The 16,022-nt window shown below is 63.4% G+C and overlaps 1 protein-coding gene across 1 annotated transcript; it reads left to right on the top strand.

Annotated features, from left to right (window-relative positions):
• Nucleotides 1-2,932: 2,932 nt before the first annotated feature.
• On the top strand, nt 2,933-15,797 carry LOC127053409 (collagen alpha-1(I) chain-like). Its single transcript, XM_050958063.1, has 8 exons — nt 2,933-4,932; nt 5,743-5,826; nt 6,750-8,121; nt 11,050-11,202; nt 13,116-13,257; nt 13,754-13,890; nt 14,532-14,633; nt 14,868-15,797. Exons 3-8 carry the CDS (start codon nt 6,817-6,819, stop codon nt 14,967-14,969), a joined length of 1,941 nt encoding a protein of 646 aa, XP_050814020.1. The 5' UTR covers nt 2,933-4,932; nt 5,743-5,826; nt 6,750-6,816; the 3' UTR covers nt 14,970-15,797.
• Nucleotides 15,798-16,022: the final 225 nt, after the last annotated feature.

Here is a 16,022-nt window from a genome sequence, read left to right as displayed (position 1 = left end):
AACCTGCCCCCAGATCCCCCTAGACTCCATGGTGGAGAATCCGCCACGACCCTGGGAAACTGGGTTCCTGGAAGGGAAGTACAATAAAATCCACCCGCTCTCCTCCACTGCCGGTGTCCGTAAGTTCATTCTGTTCTGGTCTGGCCAGGTTCTCATCCCACCCGGCGTGAGGCACCTGGGCTTTCTCAGGCTGTGTCCAGAGCCCTTTCTACTGAACCCAGCGCGTCAGCTCTCATCTGCTTCTGCTCAGTCACCTCCTGCCTCAGCCCTTCCCAGGCCGGGGGGCTCGGGCCCCGCTTGCCAATGTTGGGCTGTTAGGGGCGGGAGGCAAGGGGACCGGGGTCAGCGCCCTGTCACTTGTAGGTCGCTGATTCCAGCCTGCCACATCCCCTGGCCAGGGCAGAGGGAGTCCTTGTATCCTGGTTAACTGGTGGCCACGTGGCTGTGGTTTGGGGCAGGCTGAGCCAAGTGTGACGCGGAGCAGACAGGGAGGCGTCACAACTGCCCTGACTCTTTCCGGGCCAGGCCCCTCCGCCCTGAAATGGCCGGAGCTGAGAACAGGAGGCCTGCGAGGGCGGGTGGAACCGCTGAATGAGTCTCTCTTGGCCGAGCGACAGCAGAGGACAGAGGAGCATCCGTGTGTTTGAAAGGAGCAAGGATGGAGGGGGACCGTTGGGCTCCAGGGGTGTAGCCAGGGGGAGGAAGGGGGTGGAAAGAGGAAGGAGAAATGGGCTAACCAGAAAGATCAGCTTCCCCGCCCCAGTGAGATCTGTGGAGACCCGACCCTTGGGGGGATGTGAGATTAGATGGGACAAGGCCCTGGGCAGTGCCCTCCCCACTCACTCTGTCCCATCTAATGGCACCTGCCGACTGCGCCAGGCCCTGCTCGCTGCGAGAACGCCCCTCTGCAGCGCTGGGCAGACCCGTGGGCAGTGGGGACGGGGCAAGTTCCCACTCCACCTGCCCTGGACTTTGCACCTGTGAGCTATTCGCTGGCTGGGAATGTGAGATGGGGCCGCCACCCCCCCCCCCCCCTTTGTCAGTCCCTCTGCAGCGGGGACCAGAGCCACAATTCACACCCAGGTGCCAACCAGAGGCTGCGGCTCATCAAAGAGCCTGGCCTGGAGTTCCAAGGGCTTTTACGAGCGGCCGACAAAAGGCGGAGAAGCCCAGGTGTGTGACAGAGCTGGGGTGATGCTACTGCTCATACAGCAGCCAGAGCTTGATGGGGGCCACTTCTCCCAGCCCCCAGAAGGAGCCTGGAGGCTCCTGCCCCCCGCAGCCCAGCCCCTTTGTCATGGATTCTGTCCTGGGGAGGGGTGGCCAGGCCCTGCAGATCCAGCCTGTGAGAAAATTCGCACTGCGGGGTCGCACATCGTTGTCGAAGTCGTAATGTCATCTGGGCCTGGGCCTGCCCCTCCCCGGCCTGGCAGCGCCCCCACCCCCGGCTTAGAAATTAACTGGTGCGGAAAGCAAGCAAGCTTTTGTCTGTGCCAGGGCCCCCCCAGGACAGACCCACAAGGAGGGGCAGGGCGAGGGTGTCAATGGGCAGTTCAGCCCGAGGCTCGGCTGGCCAAAGAGGGGCCTGATCTGCAGGGGGGAGTGCCTGGCCCGGCCGGCCCATTCCCCTGGGGCAGATACTCCGCGGTGACGGTCGTCTCTGGGGAGTGCGGTGGGGGGGGGGCCGCAGCCAGCGTTATTCTCTGCGCGTCCGGCTGAGGGTGGCGCTGCTGAGCGGATACTTACCCGGCCCTGGACGGCCCAGCCTGGCAGAGGGAAGGAGGCGTGGGTCCCATCCCTCCAGTCTGTGGCTTGGGAGCCAGGTCCCTCGCCCTGTGTTAGCCGGGCCAGGCAGAGTGCGTCCCACGGGTCCCAGCCAGCTCTCGGCCAGTCTCACGCACACGCTCCAGCGTGAGGAGCAACGCCTCAGCCCAGTGTGTGGGGCTGCGTCCCCTGGAGGAGTCCAGGGACATTGTCCCTCCCTTCCCCTTCCCTCCCCCGGGACGGTCAGTGGCAGACTATGTCTGTGAGCGAGGGGTGTGCTCCCTGCTCACGGACCAGGCCAGGGTGAAGAGCAGCGTGGCCGTGGCAGCTTAGCTGAACCATGTCAAGGGACATGCCCATGGCTCAGCCAAACCTTCGCCACTGCTACCCCAGCTACGCTGCCCTTGGTACCCGCAGAGCTCAGTGTGGTATGCTGGGAACCATCCCCAGCTCCTTGGCTGGGCGTAGCCAGTGAACCCCTGCAGAGCTCCAGGCGTTAGCTGTAGAGCCCCACTCCCCCCGTCTGTAATTGGGAGGTGAGACGGGGATCTGCGAAATGGGCGCATTTATCTGCCGCTCAGACCTGTCACCGGCCCGGGGAAGGGTGCCTGCTCCCCCAGAGCAGAGGCCGCCCATCCTTTAGGGCAGGTGGATTGTTGCCTCCCATTCGGTGGGGTTCGCAGTGTGCCCAGGCCCACCTGGTGCAGCTCCCAGCCCATGCTGTACCTGGGCATTCTCCTGCCAGTGCCAGGTTAGCAACACCAGGGCCTTGGGGTCGCTGGAAGCCAGCACCACGGGAGCTATGTTGGGCCGGGAAAGCACTGGGTGCTCGGAGCTGTACCCAGCTAGGCCTGGAAGGGCTCAGTCGCCCAATTTGGGTGGGACCGATTCGCTCTGCCCCTTGGGGACAGGGGAGAAGCTGCCCCAGCTCCCCGGGCTGTGAATCACCCTGCTGAGCACCGCCTTCGCCCGGGCACTGCCCCCCAGTGAGGGAAGCGTCAGCAGCTCTCCTTGCTGAGAGGCAGGATCCAGCGCAAGGCAGTGGCACAGCTGTGGGGGACATACAAGGAACCTGAGCTAGGTGCCCTGTGCCAGACTAGCAGGGGGCTGTGGGTCGGGAGTGAGGGGCACCGGCAGAGCTGGGAGGGGAGCCCAGGGCTGGGCTAGCAGGGGCCTGCGTGTCAGGAGTGAGGGGCACCGGCAGAGATGCCCCATGAGTTCTTGACGCTCCCGGGTGTTGATTCACACCCATCCGGAAGGCCCAGCCTCTCCCACAACGCCCCTGCAGGAGCTGAACTGGGTCTGGGACGGAGCCAGAAGCCCCCATGGTGTCTGCGCTCGCCCGTTTGCCCTTCCCCTCCCCGCCTGGGGCTGCTCGGCTCTCCCCGAGGCTGCAGGTTGCGACATGTAGGCCGAGCGCAGGCTGGCTCCTTGGCTCCGGCTCGGCTGGTGTTTGTGAGCGGGCGCGGGGGCGGGAGCAGGAAGCCGGGGTGGCGATGGACGGCTCGGAGTGGGTAAGCTGCGTGGCTGTGCCCTCTTCCCATTGCTGGTGGGGGAGGCCCTGGGCCCACTGGCCCAGCGCAGGGACCTGCCAGACCTTTGGGTGGGCCGATCTGAGCCCCCCAGCGCCCAGGAAGGGTGTGGCTGGGGCACGGAGCTGGCTGAGGGACAGCTGGCTCCACGGCACTCGTTCAGGGGGGTTCTGCTGCCAAGGAGGGAGCCCCCGGTGGCAGGGTCCCCCAGGCCGGGAGGGCTGAGCCAAGCTGCCCCTCCTTGGGCTTTGCAAACTCCCTGCCGTTCCCCCACCCCGGCTCAGTCGTGTCTCCACTGAATGTTTCCCGGGAAGGCGGGAGCCCCTAGGGCTGGCTCGAGGGGGCCGTACGCCCAGCGGAGCCACTGCAGCAGCTTTGTCTGTGTTCGTTCCGCTCCTTTCTCCCCGAGCGGCAGGATCTGACCCAAGCCCCCGAGCCCGGCCGTCTGCCTGGGGCTGTGATCGGTTGAGGGGCGCTGGCCCGGCAGGTCCTCGCGGTTCCCCCCGTCATTGGGGTGACTCTGGACATGGAGCTCGAGGACAGCCAGCGCTACGTGCCCAGCGCTTCTAGCCACTCTGTGTGATGCTGGTGCTGGGCCCTGTTCCGACTTTGCTGTAACCTCACTAACGAGCCCGTCCCTCCCTGGGCCAATCTCACCCCTCGCTCCCTGTTGGCTCCCCACTTCACCCCCCGGGCGGCTGGGCAGGGGTGCAGGGAGCAGGATTTCAGCCCGTCCACCCGCTGGGACCAGAAGAGCCAGGGCAACGTCGCCCGAGTTCCTGTTCTGCACTGGGCCCCTCTGGGAGAAGACGCCAACCTGCTAGAGGGGTGATGCTCGTGGCCTTTCTGGGCCCCCATCGTGCCACAGGGACGGTCTGGGCAGAAACAGGCCTGGGCTCCCTACCCTGCTGTGGCGTCTGGCTCGGCGTTGCTAAAGGGCCCATCACCTTCCTCTCTGGGCTGCTGCCGCAGAAGCTGAGCTCAAAGCTCATTGGTGTTGTTGCTTCGCAGAGGTCGGGGGTCTGCATCCCCGTTTCCAGGCCGCCCCCAGACAATGACTCTGCGGTTTGGGGTGTTCTGAACCCAGCCCCAGTTCGGTGGCTGGTCCCAGACTCTGCCAGTCCCAGGGGGGCACTAACCCATGCGAACCCCCATCCCGCTGCCGGCAAACCGATCCTGTCCACCTAACGCTGCCCATGCAGCCTCCCCGGGCCCTTAACAAGCCATGGGCCAGGTCTGGGCACACAGCCAGGGCAGCTGGCAAAGCCCAGCGTCCGGAGTTGGCTGCACATGCGCATGGCAGAGAGCTGCTTTCGCTTTCCATCCGACCGACCGGGGCTTGCTCTGCCTGGGCTTGGTTGGCATCCATGTCCCACAGCTGGTTAGATCCCCTGGGATGGGCAGCTTCCCCAGCCCGGAGTTTGTCGGGGGCTGGACAGGCCACTGCGGGCCAGGCTCCTTGGGGCGGCGTCCAGCCAGAGCTGCTTGTCTAGGGTCCGGCAGCACTTCCTCCCCTCTCGGTCTCGCTGCTGCTTTTCTCTGGCAGGGTGGAGAGGAAGGAAGCTGGGTGGCTGCCGCAGAGTCGGTGCGCTCGGGCCTGGACTACAGGACGTAGGCCGGAGGATCTCGGGGCGAGGTAACTGGCCTTGCCTGCGTGGGGGTTTCATGCAGGCCCTTGGCCAGGGCCAGCTGGGCAGTGATGCGGCAGCAAAGGGCCTTGGATCTGTGCGGCAGACTCCAGCACCAGAGTTTGGGGGTGGGGTTGGATCTGAGGCTGTCCCTAGGTAGGGGGAGAATGTGGCAATAAGCCACCAGGGTGCTGTGCCACCACCGCCCTCTGCTGGATGGAGCTGGAGCCGCTGTGCTATGTGTCATTGGCCCTGTACTGCCAACAGCTGATGGGGATTCTCTCTGGGGTCAGGGCCTGTGCAGGAGCGGATCGGCGTTCTGTCCCCATGGGGCTCTGCTTAACAGCTTGGGGTACTGGGGTGGTCACACTGGCACTGATGGGTTTTCCGGGACTGATAGTGGTCCTGGGTAACCGTGCAGGAGAAGGGGCAGCGGTCTGGGGTGTGGGGCTCAGATTCAGACGCTTCCCTGAACGCTTGGGTATGAGGATAGGCCCCGTGTGGGGAAGGGTTCGGGGGGGATTCTCGGGCACTTCCCATTAGGCTGGAACCAGATGAGCCTTAGACAGGGCCCCACCTAGGCCTCCTGGAAAAGGGGCCTGAGCTGGGGAGTGATGGGGCATTGGTGGGGCACTGCTGCCAGGGAGCTCACAGTGGGTGGCTGGATCTGGCTTGGGCCCTTCTCTGATGGGCAGGATTGAGGCCTTGCTCATGCCAGGCCCAGAGCCCCGCCTGTGCTGGCTGAGGGAGGGCACAGGCTGCAATGCCCCCACCCCTCAGGAGTCGTCTCCCCCACTGACACTCCCCTTTCTCTGCAGCTGACCCCCAGATCGGCTCCGAGGCCGTGAGCGAGTGTCCTCGTGGGGCAGATCCCGGGCACCAGTGACGTCTGGGAGAATCTAGTAAGTTCCTGAGTGGGGAAAACTCTGAGAACAGAGCGAGCGATGGAGGGGACTGACCCTGCTACTGGCAGGGCACTGCAGGGAGGAAGCTCGCAGCTGGGGTGGCAGTGGGGCCCTGCGGCGCACAAGCTCACCCGTTCTTGCTCTCAAAGCATTAGGACGGAGCTGAACAGGCAGCGGAGGCCCCCAGGCCCTGCCTGGCCCCTCGGGCTCCCAGCCCTGGCTACGGTGCTGTGGCGCTGACTCCCCACATACAGGCCATGGCAAACCGTGCCCAGCTCCCCCCGGCCCGTGGGCATCGGTGTGAGAAGGGCACCCTCTTGTGGCCACTCTGCCAAGCCGGTGTGTGGACAAGGCTTGTGGAATCCCCCCGGTGACTGCGGCTCTGCAGCCAGTCCTTGGGGTGTGATGGCCGGCCCGCTCCCCGCAGATCAGCCCCCTCCAGCCTCCAGGGCAGCCGGGAGGTAGCAGCACCTTCTGCCGGTGGCCGGATGGGGGGGACGCCAGCGGGGACCTGCGCCAAGTGGGTCACGCTTAGCCCAGTTTCCGGGGGGTGTGTCCACATATAAACAGCCCCCAGGCTGGGCACTAGCCAGGTCCCTTACTGGCAACCGCAAGAGGGGGCCAAGGACTGAATGGGACTGGGGGACCAACCCCCACTTACCCTAGAGGGGTCGCTGCGGGGTGGGAGGGGGGCACCCAGGGAGCAGTGAGAATCCACCGCATGCCCAGGCCTGGGTCCAGGGAGGGCTGGGGACCTGCCCAGGGTGGGACCAGACCCCGAGCTTCCCCTCGTCTCTCCTCGGCCCAGCCCCAGGGCTGGGGAGATCTGCTCAGGGGACGGGTCAGTGACGGGCCCTGCGGCTCCCCGGCTAGCCCAGAGGCCTGCGCCTGTCACCACCGTCCTTTGTGTCTCCTCCCAGGGCTGGACCGAGGGCAGGGGCTCAGCACCTGTTCCTGCCGGGGAGCCACCATCCACACGGGGTCACCATGCAGCGCACCGGGTCCCCCATCGCCACAGAGACCGACATCGACCTCACCGCCGCGCTGCTGCCTTCAGGGGGGACGCGGAGCCATCAGCACGCCATCAAGACGGCCGTCAGCGAGACGGGGGCGCTGCCTGCGCCGGTCTACGAGGGCCTCCCCTCTCCCGCCGGCTGCCGCTGCTGCAGCCTCGCTAAGCTGCAGACGGGACCCCAGCCTGGCGCCGGCTGCCGGCTCTGGAACACCCCCTACCCCAAGCTGCCCCCGGGGTCCTGCCTGGGGAAGGGCTTTGGCCAGTCCACCCTGCCGTTCAGCTTCGGGACCAGCCCTGCGCCCCCGCCCCGAGACCCCCGCCTGACACTGCAGCCCAGCGAGCTGCCCGCCGGGACGGCCAGGCTGAGCAGCGGGCCTGGGGGAGAGCCAGGGAGGTGTGGGGACCTCAAAGGCCTGGATCTAGAGCTCTGGGAGGGCCCAGAGACCAAGCCATGGCTGGAGGATGGGACGGCTCCCCCCTCAGCCTTGGAGAAGCCCCCCATCCGAGAAGGCTGCTCCCCCTGGTCTGAGGCCCGGCTCTGCCCGGCGGAGCCGGGATGGGATGTGTCTCCGCCAGAGAGTTGCCATGGGCTCCGGGAAGAGCAGGGCTGTGCAGGCGTCCCTCCCAGCGCAGCTCTCGGCCTCTCCGCGGGCAGGGCGGGCGCACTCCAGGCTGAGGGCGCAGGCCGTGGGCGTGATCCCTTGGCGTCGGAAATGGCAGCTGAGCCGCAGTGGGACGGCAGCATCGTGCTGAGCGAGGGCGCGAGGGAGCCGGTGATCGGCCGGGCAGGGGCACGGGACATCCCTCATGCAGTGGGGAGTGGGCTGGCCCTATGTGCCCCCCCTGAGCCAGAGCCAGAGCCCCCCTCAGCAGACCCACGGGGAGAGGAGCTGCCGCCGGAAGGTCTTGGCAGGACAGAGGAGGTGGCAGTTACGAGACGGCCCCGGGGCACTGAGCTGGGGAGGCAGCTGGGGACCAGGAGCTCTGTTGGCTCAGCCGGCCCGGGCTGTGAAAGCAGCAAGCCCGTCTCTCAGGATCCAGCCAGCCAGGCCCAGAAAATTGGGGACCTGTCGCCCTCGGGTGCCAGCGCTCCCACTAAGACGTCCGTGGAGGATGCCTATGGGAGGCTCACCAAGGCATATGGCTTGTCCCTCCTGGAGGAGCTGAGACGGACGTTTCTGGACGCCGAGGGTGGCTGCTTCTCGCTCCTGGATTCGGGCCTGGTCTTGGGACGAGTGGAGAAGCATGCGGCGCTGGGGCTGGCCATCCTGCCCATGGTGAGTGACGACAGCTCGCCCACTGGATGCCCGTCTCAGGAGTCGCTGCAGCCCGGCAGGGAGCTGAGCGGGCGAGGACCCTGGCTCGGGCTTAACCCCTCTCCCCCGCCCGCAGCCGGCCACTGCCCTGCGTCCCTGAGCCTGCTAGTAACTGTGAAGCCCAGTGAGGGTTCTCTGCCAGGTGTCCCCTGCTGTTATGGTGGGTGGGGGTCGTGGCTAGATGGCAGGGGTCCTGGTATGGCAGAGGTTGACTACCCCAGGATTACAGGAGTGCCCCCAATGTGCCAGGTGCGGTACGCAGCTAGAAGAGGACAATCCTTGATCCAATGAGCTCGTTGGTTTGAACCCCTCCCGCCCGCCCCACAGCTTTCCCAGTCCTATATCCCCCCCACACCCAGCTCTGCGATGCCCTTTGATCCTGACCCAGAGCCTCACCCTCCCACCGGTGCCCCCATCCCAACCCACAGCCCCCAGCCATGTAGTCCGGCACTTTTTAAATGCAGCCTGCTGCTCATGCCGAGCCTCCTGCTGATTCCCCTGTTGCCAGCTCCCTCCACTCCGTAACTGCCCTGTTCTCTTCATTCCCTCTGGCCCCTGGCAGGAGGCTGAGGACAGGACACTGGGCTAGATGGACCCTTGGTCTGACCCAACCTGGCAGCTCCTCTGTTCTTACCTGCTTCGGTTTCCCTTGTGACCTAAGCCAGCCTTTGCACCTAGTACTCTGGGTGTGGCCAGGCAGGGCGGTAACCCAGCCTCCAAGACCCTCTCCAGCCCCGGAGCTCCTGCTCTCTCCCCAGCTCTTTGCTCTGGTTAATGCCCCTCTCCTGTACGGTGATCCGCAGTCACAGAGACTCACAACGCGGCTGCTGATCAATCGAATACCTGTGGTAGCAGGATTAAACCACAGGAGCTGGACTACGGCTGTGTATTGGCCAATGCCCAGGCGAGTTGATGCCTCGTCTGCCAGCATCACATCTGTAACCCACAGTCAGGCCAAATCCCCATAATGCACCTGGCTAATTGTACAGCTGCTGTTGAAATTCCTTCCTGACCCTGCAGGTTTATGCCCTGAAGCCTGATTTCTCCATGAGGTTCACGTACCTCTAGGCGGCTTGGTGCAAGGCCCTCCACTTGTAGACCCCTGTGTTTCCTTTCACCCCCAAAGGCCACATCAGGTGCTTGACTTGGTACCACGTGATATTTTGCCTAAAAAACTAGCACGATATCGAATTACCACGGCCACGGGACATGGATTGAAAACTGGCTGATGGGTCTCAAAATATAAACGGGGAATCGTCACTGAGCGGCGGTGTCTCTGGAGGAATCCCGCCAGGGTCGGTTCTTGGGCCTGTCGCTTCCCATTCTGATCAGTGACCTGGAAGGAAACCGAAAAGCCTCCCTGGTAACGTTTGCAGGTGACGCACACCCTGGGGGAGTGGGAAGTAATGGAGAGGGCAGGTCCCCGGTGCAGGGCAAGCTGGGGATAAGCAAACAATGCACATGACGAATGCAGCCAGCCCTCGGGGGGGCAGGAGGAGTCGCTATCCTGGGACGCAGTGACTCTGACAAAGACTTGGGGGTCGTGGACAGTCAGCTAAACATGGGCTCCCAATGCAACCCTGTGACCCAAAGGGTGAATGCGACCCTGTCTGTACCGTGTGCTTGGCCTTGCAGAAAGCTTTTAACAAGGCTCTTAAGCCAAGTGAGCTGTCCTGGGATCGGAGGGGAGGTTCCCTCATGGGTTGGGAACTGGTTAAAAGACAGGAAACAAAGGGTAGGAATAAATGGTCGGTTTTCAGAATGGAGAGAGGTCAATAGGGGTGTCCCCCACAGGTCTGTACTGGGCCCAGTCCTAGTCAACATATTCATAAATGATCTGGGAAAAGGGGTAAACAGTGAGTGGCAAAATTTGCATAATTTTACAAAACTACTGAAGATAGTTAAGTCCCAGGCAGACTGCGAAGAGCTACAAAAGGCTCTCACAGAACTGGGTGACTGGGCAACAAAATGGCAGATGAAATTCAATGTTGATAAATGCAAAGTGATGCACATTGGCAAACATAATCCCAACGATACATAGAAAACGATGGGATCTAAATTAGCTGTTACCACTGGAGAAAGAGATCTTGGAGTCATTGTGGATAGCTCTCTGAAAACATCCACTCAAATGTGCAGCAGCAGCTGTCAAAAAAGCGAACAGAAAGTTGGGAATCATTAGGAAAGGGATAGAGAATAAGACAGAAAATATCACATTGGCTCTGTATTAATCCTTGGTATGCCCACATCTTGAATACTGTGTGCAGATGTGGTGGCCCCATCTCAAAAAGATATTGGACTTGGAAAAGGTTCAGAAAAGGGCAACAAAAATGATGAGGGGTCTGGAACGGCTGCTGTATGAGGAGAGATTAAAAAGACTGGGACTTTTCAGCTTGGAAAAGAGACAACTAAGCGGGGATGTGATAGAGGTCTATAAAATCATGACTGGTGCGGAGAAAGCAAATCAGGAAGTGTTATTTACTCCTCATAACACAAGAACTAGGGGTCACCAAATGACATGAATAGGCAGCAGGTTAAAACAAACAAAAGGAAGTATTTCTTCACACAGCGCAAGGTCAACCTGTTGCCAGAGGATGTTGTGAAGGCCAAGACTATAACAGGATTCCAAAAAGAACTAGATGAATTCATGGAGGGCAGGTCCATCAATGGCTATTAGCCAGGCTGGGCAGGGATGGTGTCTCTAGCCTCTGTTTGCCAGAAGCTGGGAATGGGCGACGGGATGGATCACTTGATGATTCCCTGTTCTGTTCATTCCCTCTGGGGCACCTGGCATTGGCCACTGTCGGCAGACAGGACACTGGGCTGGATGGACCTTTGGTCTGACCCAGTCTGGCCATTGGGATGTTCATTAAAATGCCTTCTCCTTTACAGCGCGATGGGCGGAAGCTGGCCACAACCCTGCCCAACTGCAGCCTCTTCCTGTACTACGCACTGGGCCGGCAATTTTACGTCATGGAGAAGCTGGCCGATCGCTGGTTCCGAGTGCGGGACCGGGTCACCGGGGAGAGCATGCTGATGAAAAAGGTACGTGGCCAAGGAAGTGCCCTGTCCAGAGCCCCAGAGAGCCCTGGAGAGGGGGCTTGGGCTGGGCAGGGGAGAGTCCCACGTCGGCGTCTGAGGGGCTGCATGGTGGGAGGGGGACCGAGAGCGGCCCATGGTGAGCGATGAGGACATTACGCGGCTCTAATGCACTGTAATTCCACAGCCTCCTGGCTCCTGCTTCCCGGGAAGGGGCTGCCCCCACCCCTCCCCACTGGCTGTGAATCTGATGATCCTGAAAATTAAAAATAAACCAAATGTTGCAGCAGCTGAAAATGGAGGGGGAGGTCCTGGAACTGGGAACAGCCCCCTGCTGTTACGGTGCTACCCCCCACAGTTCTGCTGGTGCCCCTCTCTCCCGACCCACAGCCCCCTGCTAGCCAAGCCCTGGGCCCCCACAGCTCTGCCAGTGCCCCTCACTCCTGACCCGCAGCCCCTGCTAGCCCAGCCCTGGGCCCCCACAGCTCTGCTGGTGCCCCTCTCGCCCGACCCACAGCCCCTTGCTAGCCAGCCCTGGGCCACCCTCTCAGCTCTGTTGGTGCCCCTCACTCCTGACTCACAGCCCCCTGGGCTGCAAGAGGGAACCAGGGGCAGAAATAGCAGTGGGGCCCACCCAGCCCAGCACTAACCATTAGGCCATTGGGCTGATGGGGAGTGAGGGTGATGCAGAATCTCTGACCTCTCCTCAGCACCTCCCAGGGCCTGATCCACATGGCCCCTCCGCATCCTCTCTGCTCCCCATCCCCGGGGAGTGCTGAGCTTTAATCACCGGCTCCTCCAACCATCTCAATGTTTAATCACACCTGCCTGGCACCCGCTGCAGCGTGGGAGACCTGGGAGGACACCAGCAGCTGTGGGGGGGGGCCCAGGTGGGGGGCGTCAGTGGGTTTTGCATGTTAATAGCAGAGCTTAATATTCATGAGTAAATATTTGCAGGAGCTAATGGCGTGGCGGCCGGGGGGGTAACGAGCGCACTCCCCCCGCCGGCGCAGGCGGGGAAATGAATCTGAATTTATCATGATTAGGTCAATCCAGCAGGGAGCGCGGGGGCTGCTGGAGGGAGGGGGAAGATGGATCTGTGCAATCAAATTAAATAAGGACACCAAATGGCGCCACTTCTCTTCTCTGCCGTGCGCAGCGGTTCCTCTCCCTCCTCTCCCTCCTCCTGCTTTGCTGATTTCTCTCTTTCCTCAAATTTATGAGGCCAATTATGAAGATGAGGTTGGAAGTTCTCGGAACTTCACGAAATGCAAAGTGTGGTCCCTGCTGTTCCCATCAAATTAATTAACCGAGCGCTATTGATGGCCGTTGACGGCGGCCTCTGGAAACTGGCGCCCGATTTAGCTCTGGGTTTGAACCAGTTTCGGCTTCTCCAGCTCGTAACGGCCCAGTGCGGCCCGGCAGCTGACCCCAGGGCCTGGCCCAAACAAGGGGGTTGGAGTGAGTTGTCCTCGGTCCAGAGCCGAGGCGTGTTTGGGGAGGGAGGGACCAGGAATGGGCATTTGCACCCTTGTTCTCAGGGTTGTGGCAGGGGAAGCCCAGAGCTGCAGGTCGGGAGTGAGGGGCACTGGCAGAGCTGGGGTAGAGGAGCCCAGGACTGGGCTAGCAGGGACTGCAGGTCAGGAGTGAGGGGCACCAGGAGAGCTGGGGTTGGGGACCCCAGGGCTAGGCTAGCAGGGGGCTGCAGGTCAGGATTGAGGGGCACTGGCAGAGCTGGGAGGGGACCCCAGGGCTGAGCTGGCAGGGGGCTGTGGGTCGAGAGTGAGGGGTCCCATCAGAGCTGCGGGGAAGGGGGGAGCGCAGGGCTGGGCTAGCAGGAGGCTGCGAGTCGGGACTCAGGCCCCAGTTGATGCTGGTTGGGGCCCAGGACACAGTCTCAGCTCTTCTCTGTTTGCCAGGTGCCCGTGGTCTCCGACTGGAGGAAGATGTTACACAATTTCCTGTTCCTGCCCCCTCACCCCACGTTGCTGGTGCCCTACGCCGTCCTGTACGACCGCAGCGGCTCCATCCTCTACCTCATGGAGGACAGGGACGTGCGCGGTGAGCGCCCGGCAGGGCACGGGGGGCGCCGGGCTGCAGTGGAGAGGTTCCTGCCCTCGGCCCACCAGCATCCCGTTAATGGAGGGGAGGCAGGCGAGCGCCGAGATCCCCAGCACCTGGCCCAGCTCAGGCTGGAGTCGCCTTGGGGAGGCTCTGGCCCGTCTGGCTCTGGAAACGGCTGAGACCCTGGAGCGGCAAGCGGGAGGCTGGGTGCCCAGTGGCTCCCAGAGGCGGGATATGGGCTAGTGGGGCCCCTGGGCTCCCAGGAGTGTGGGGCAGGATCCCAGCTGAGTGGCGGTTCTCTGGGCAGCCCCTTTCCTCCCTGGGGCTGGGAGCTGGGGCCACTTGGCCCTGCTGGGACGTGGTGGTCCCCGAGTCTAAACCGTGGGCGCTGGCAGATCCCTGGTCCCAGAAGAGGGTCGCCCTGGCTGGAGCGACGGGGTAGCCTGGGCCAGCGGGGTCCCGGTCGCTGATCTGTCTCCTCTGCCCTCCTCAGCGGTGGGGCGGCCGCCCGAGGGACCCGGCCTGGAGGGAGCTCGAGCCCTGCGGGAGGTGCTGAGCTTCCTGAGCTTCTGCAAACGCCACCACTTCCACCCCGGGGACGTCGGCGCGGCCTCCATCTACACGGCCCAGGTGGGGCTCGCTCCTCTCCCAGGGCTGCCAGGCCGCCTGTTCTCTGCACATGGGGCTTCCCGCAGCCCATCCTCCCGCCCTGCCCCTGCAGCAGGGGGTGCTGCTGTGCTGTGCGGGGTCTCTAGGGGGCGCTGGGCTCTGGGGGTCGGGTGGGGGGTGTCTAGGGGGCGTAGGGTGGGGGGGCGGGCAGGGGGCTCCCTAGGGGGCAGTGGGCTGCAGGGGTCGAGCTGGGGGCTCCTTAGGGGGCGCTGGGCTGTGGGCGGGGGGGCTCTCTAGGGGGCGCTGGGCTGCCGGGGTCAGACGGGGGGCTCCTTGGGAGTACTGGACCGTGAGCGGGGGGCTCCCTAGTGGGCGCTGGGCTGTGGGCGAGGGGCTCTCTAGGGGCGCTGGGCTGCAGGGGTCGGGTGGGGGCCTCCCTAGGGGGCACTGGGCTGCCGGGGTCGGACGGGGGGCTCCCTAGGGGACGCTGGGCTGCGGGTGGGGGCTCCCTAGGGGACACTGGGCTGTGGGGAATCGCATGGGGGGCTCAGAGCTACCATCTGTTGCCCAGGGCCCTGGCGGTGGGTCAGGGGTGACTGGGAGAGGGGGGCAGGTTCGCCGTGGGGTTTCACCTCCTCCCCACCCTCCTCTCTTGCCTCCAGGGCGTCTGCTTTGACCCCAGCAGCCTGTCCAGCAGCGAGGACCCCTACACCTTCCGGAAGAGCGTGAAAACCTGCCTGCGCCCGCTGCTGGCCCAGCACCAGGTGAGCCGGGCACGCAGGGGCGGCTGCCGGGCTGGGCTGGGCGGGATGGGGGCTGGTGGGGTGGCTCAGGCTGGGGGACGGTCTCCCGAAGGGCCTGGAGGGCCTTGGGCAGGGCAGGGGACAGGAGCAGGCATTGGGGGTGGGTCTGAGCTCAGCGACCCCCCTCATCCTCCCGGCGGGGCAGAGCGGGGCCCTCCCATGCTGGCATCTTACCCCCCGTCTGGATCTCCGCAGGGGCTCGCGGGCCTGGACTCCCTGGTGGACAGCATGTGCCAGTACCTGGAGGAAGAGGAGAACCCGGAGCCCGGCGACACGCCAAGCGGCAGCCCCAAGTGAGCGGAGCCCAGGCCCCACGGCTGCCCCTCACCGGAGGGAGACGGGCTTCAGAGATGGGCGCGTCCCTGGGGTGCCTGGAGGCAGAGTGCTGGGATCCAGCCGTGGACAATGCTGGCAGGGGCATCACGGGGTGGGTGGGTGGGTGCCCAGTGTGGGGTGTGCAGGGGGTACTTACAGCAGGCGGGTTCTGCTCCCTGGAGAAACGGGCTCATTTGCCAGCCCAGCTCGTTCTGAACAGCCGGGGGGCGGGCGCAGGGTGTGTGGGGATGTGGCACTGGTCACTCTGCTCTGGGTTGGGCCGTCGATGAATTCAGCGAGTTGGGAGGAATGACACTGACTGTGCTGGACCTTTGACGGCAGGAGCCCCACAAACCCTGCAGATGGGCCCCGACCCCCCCGGCTCATCGGCAAGCCCCCCAGTCCTGGCCAGGGACCCATGAACATTCCAGTATCCATGTTCCCAAAGAAGACAGGCCTGGGACCCGAGAGCGCCTGGCTCCACATTTGGCCTTCACTTCCTCTCGTCACCACATTGTGCCTCAGTTTCCCCATCCCTGCCCTGGGGGGGATGCTGCTTCCCCCCTGCCAAGTGCCTTCAGGATGCACAGCCCCGCAGGTGGTCCCTGGTAATTAGCATGAGGTAACGAGGCTCAGTGTAAGAACAGGGGAAATGGACGGGCTCGCCGACCAGCCGGCCGGCTGGGGACTTAGGGAACTGGGCAGGTGCTTCAAGGACTCACTTTTATAACTATGCATCGCAACCTTTGTAATAAGTGTGTCCTTCCACAGCAGAAAATAGTCCTTTGACATATATATATTTTGGCTGAACCCTCTGATACCTTCCCTTTGTGTGGAGCGGCGGCCCCGTGAACGGGAACTTCACCGTTCTTCCTGTGAGTGCGTTGCATGGTGGTGCCCTCTGCGCTGGGGTTGGTGCCGCCGCCGCGGCAGTTCTCTGGGACGTGCGTTTTGCCGGCACTTGTTATTTGAAGGGAGGTGGCTGAGGCCAGGACTTTGTCTACACTAGGGGGTAGCAGGCGGGGCGTGTGCAAG

This window comes from Gopherus flavomarginatus, chromosome 6 (assembly GCF_025201925.1).
Source record: "Gopherus flavomarginatus isolate rGopFla2 chromosome 6, rGopFla2.mat.asm, whole genome shotgun sequence".
Taxonomy (NCBI): Eukaryota; Metazoa; Chordata; order Testudines; family Testudinidae; genus Gopherus; species Gopherus flavomarginatus.
Note: the sequence above shows the minus strand (reverse complement) of the source record. Positions and strands in the feature narration are given on the sequence as shown.

Excerpts from the sequence above, each read along its gene's own strand:
- LOC127053409 (XM_050958063.1), top strand. The coding sequence starts at position 6,817 with ATGCAGCGCACCGGGTCCCCCATCGCCACAGAGACCGACATCGACCTC. Across the intron at positions 11,203-13,115 it reads AGAGCATGCTGATGAAAAAG|GTGCCCGTGGTCTCCGACTG; the intron begins GTACGTGGCCAA and ends TCTGTTTGCCAG. Across the intron at positions 14,634-14,867 it reads CGCTGCTGGCCCAGCACCAG|GGGCTCGCGGGCCTGGACTC; the intron begins GTGAGCCGGGCA and ends GGATCTCCGCAG.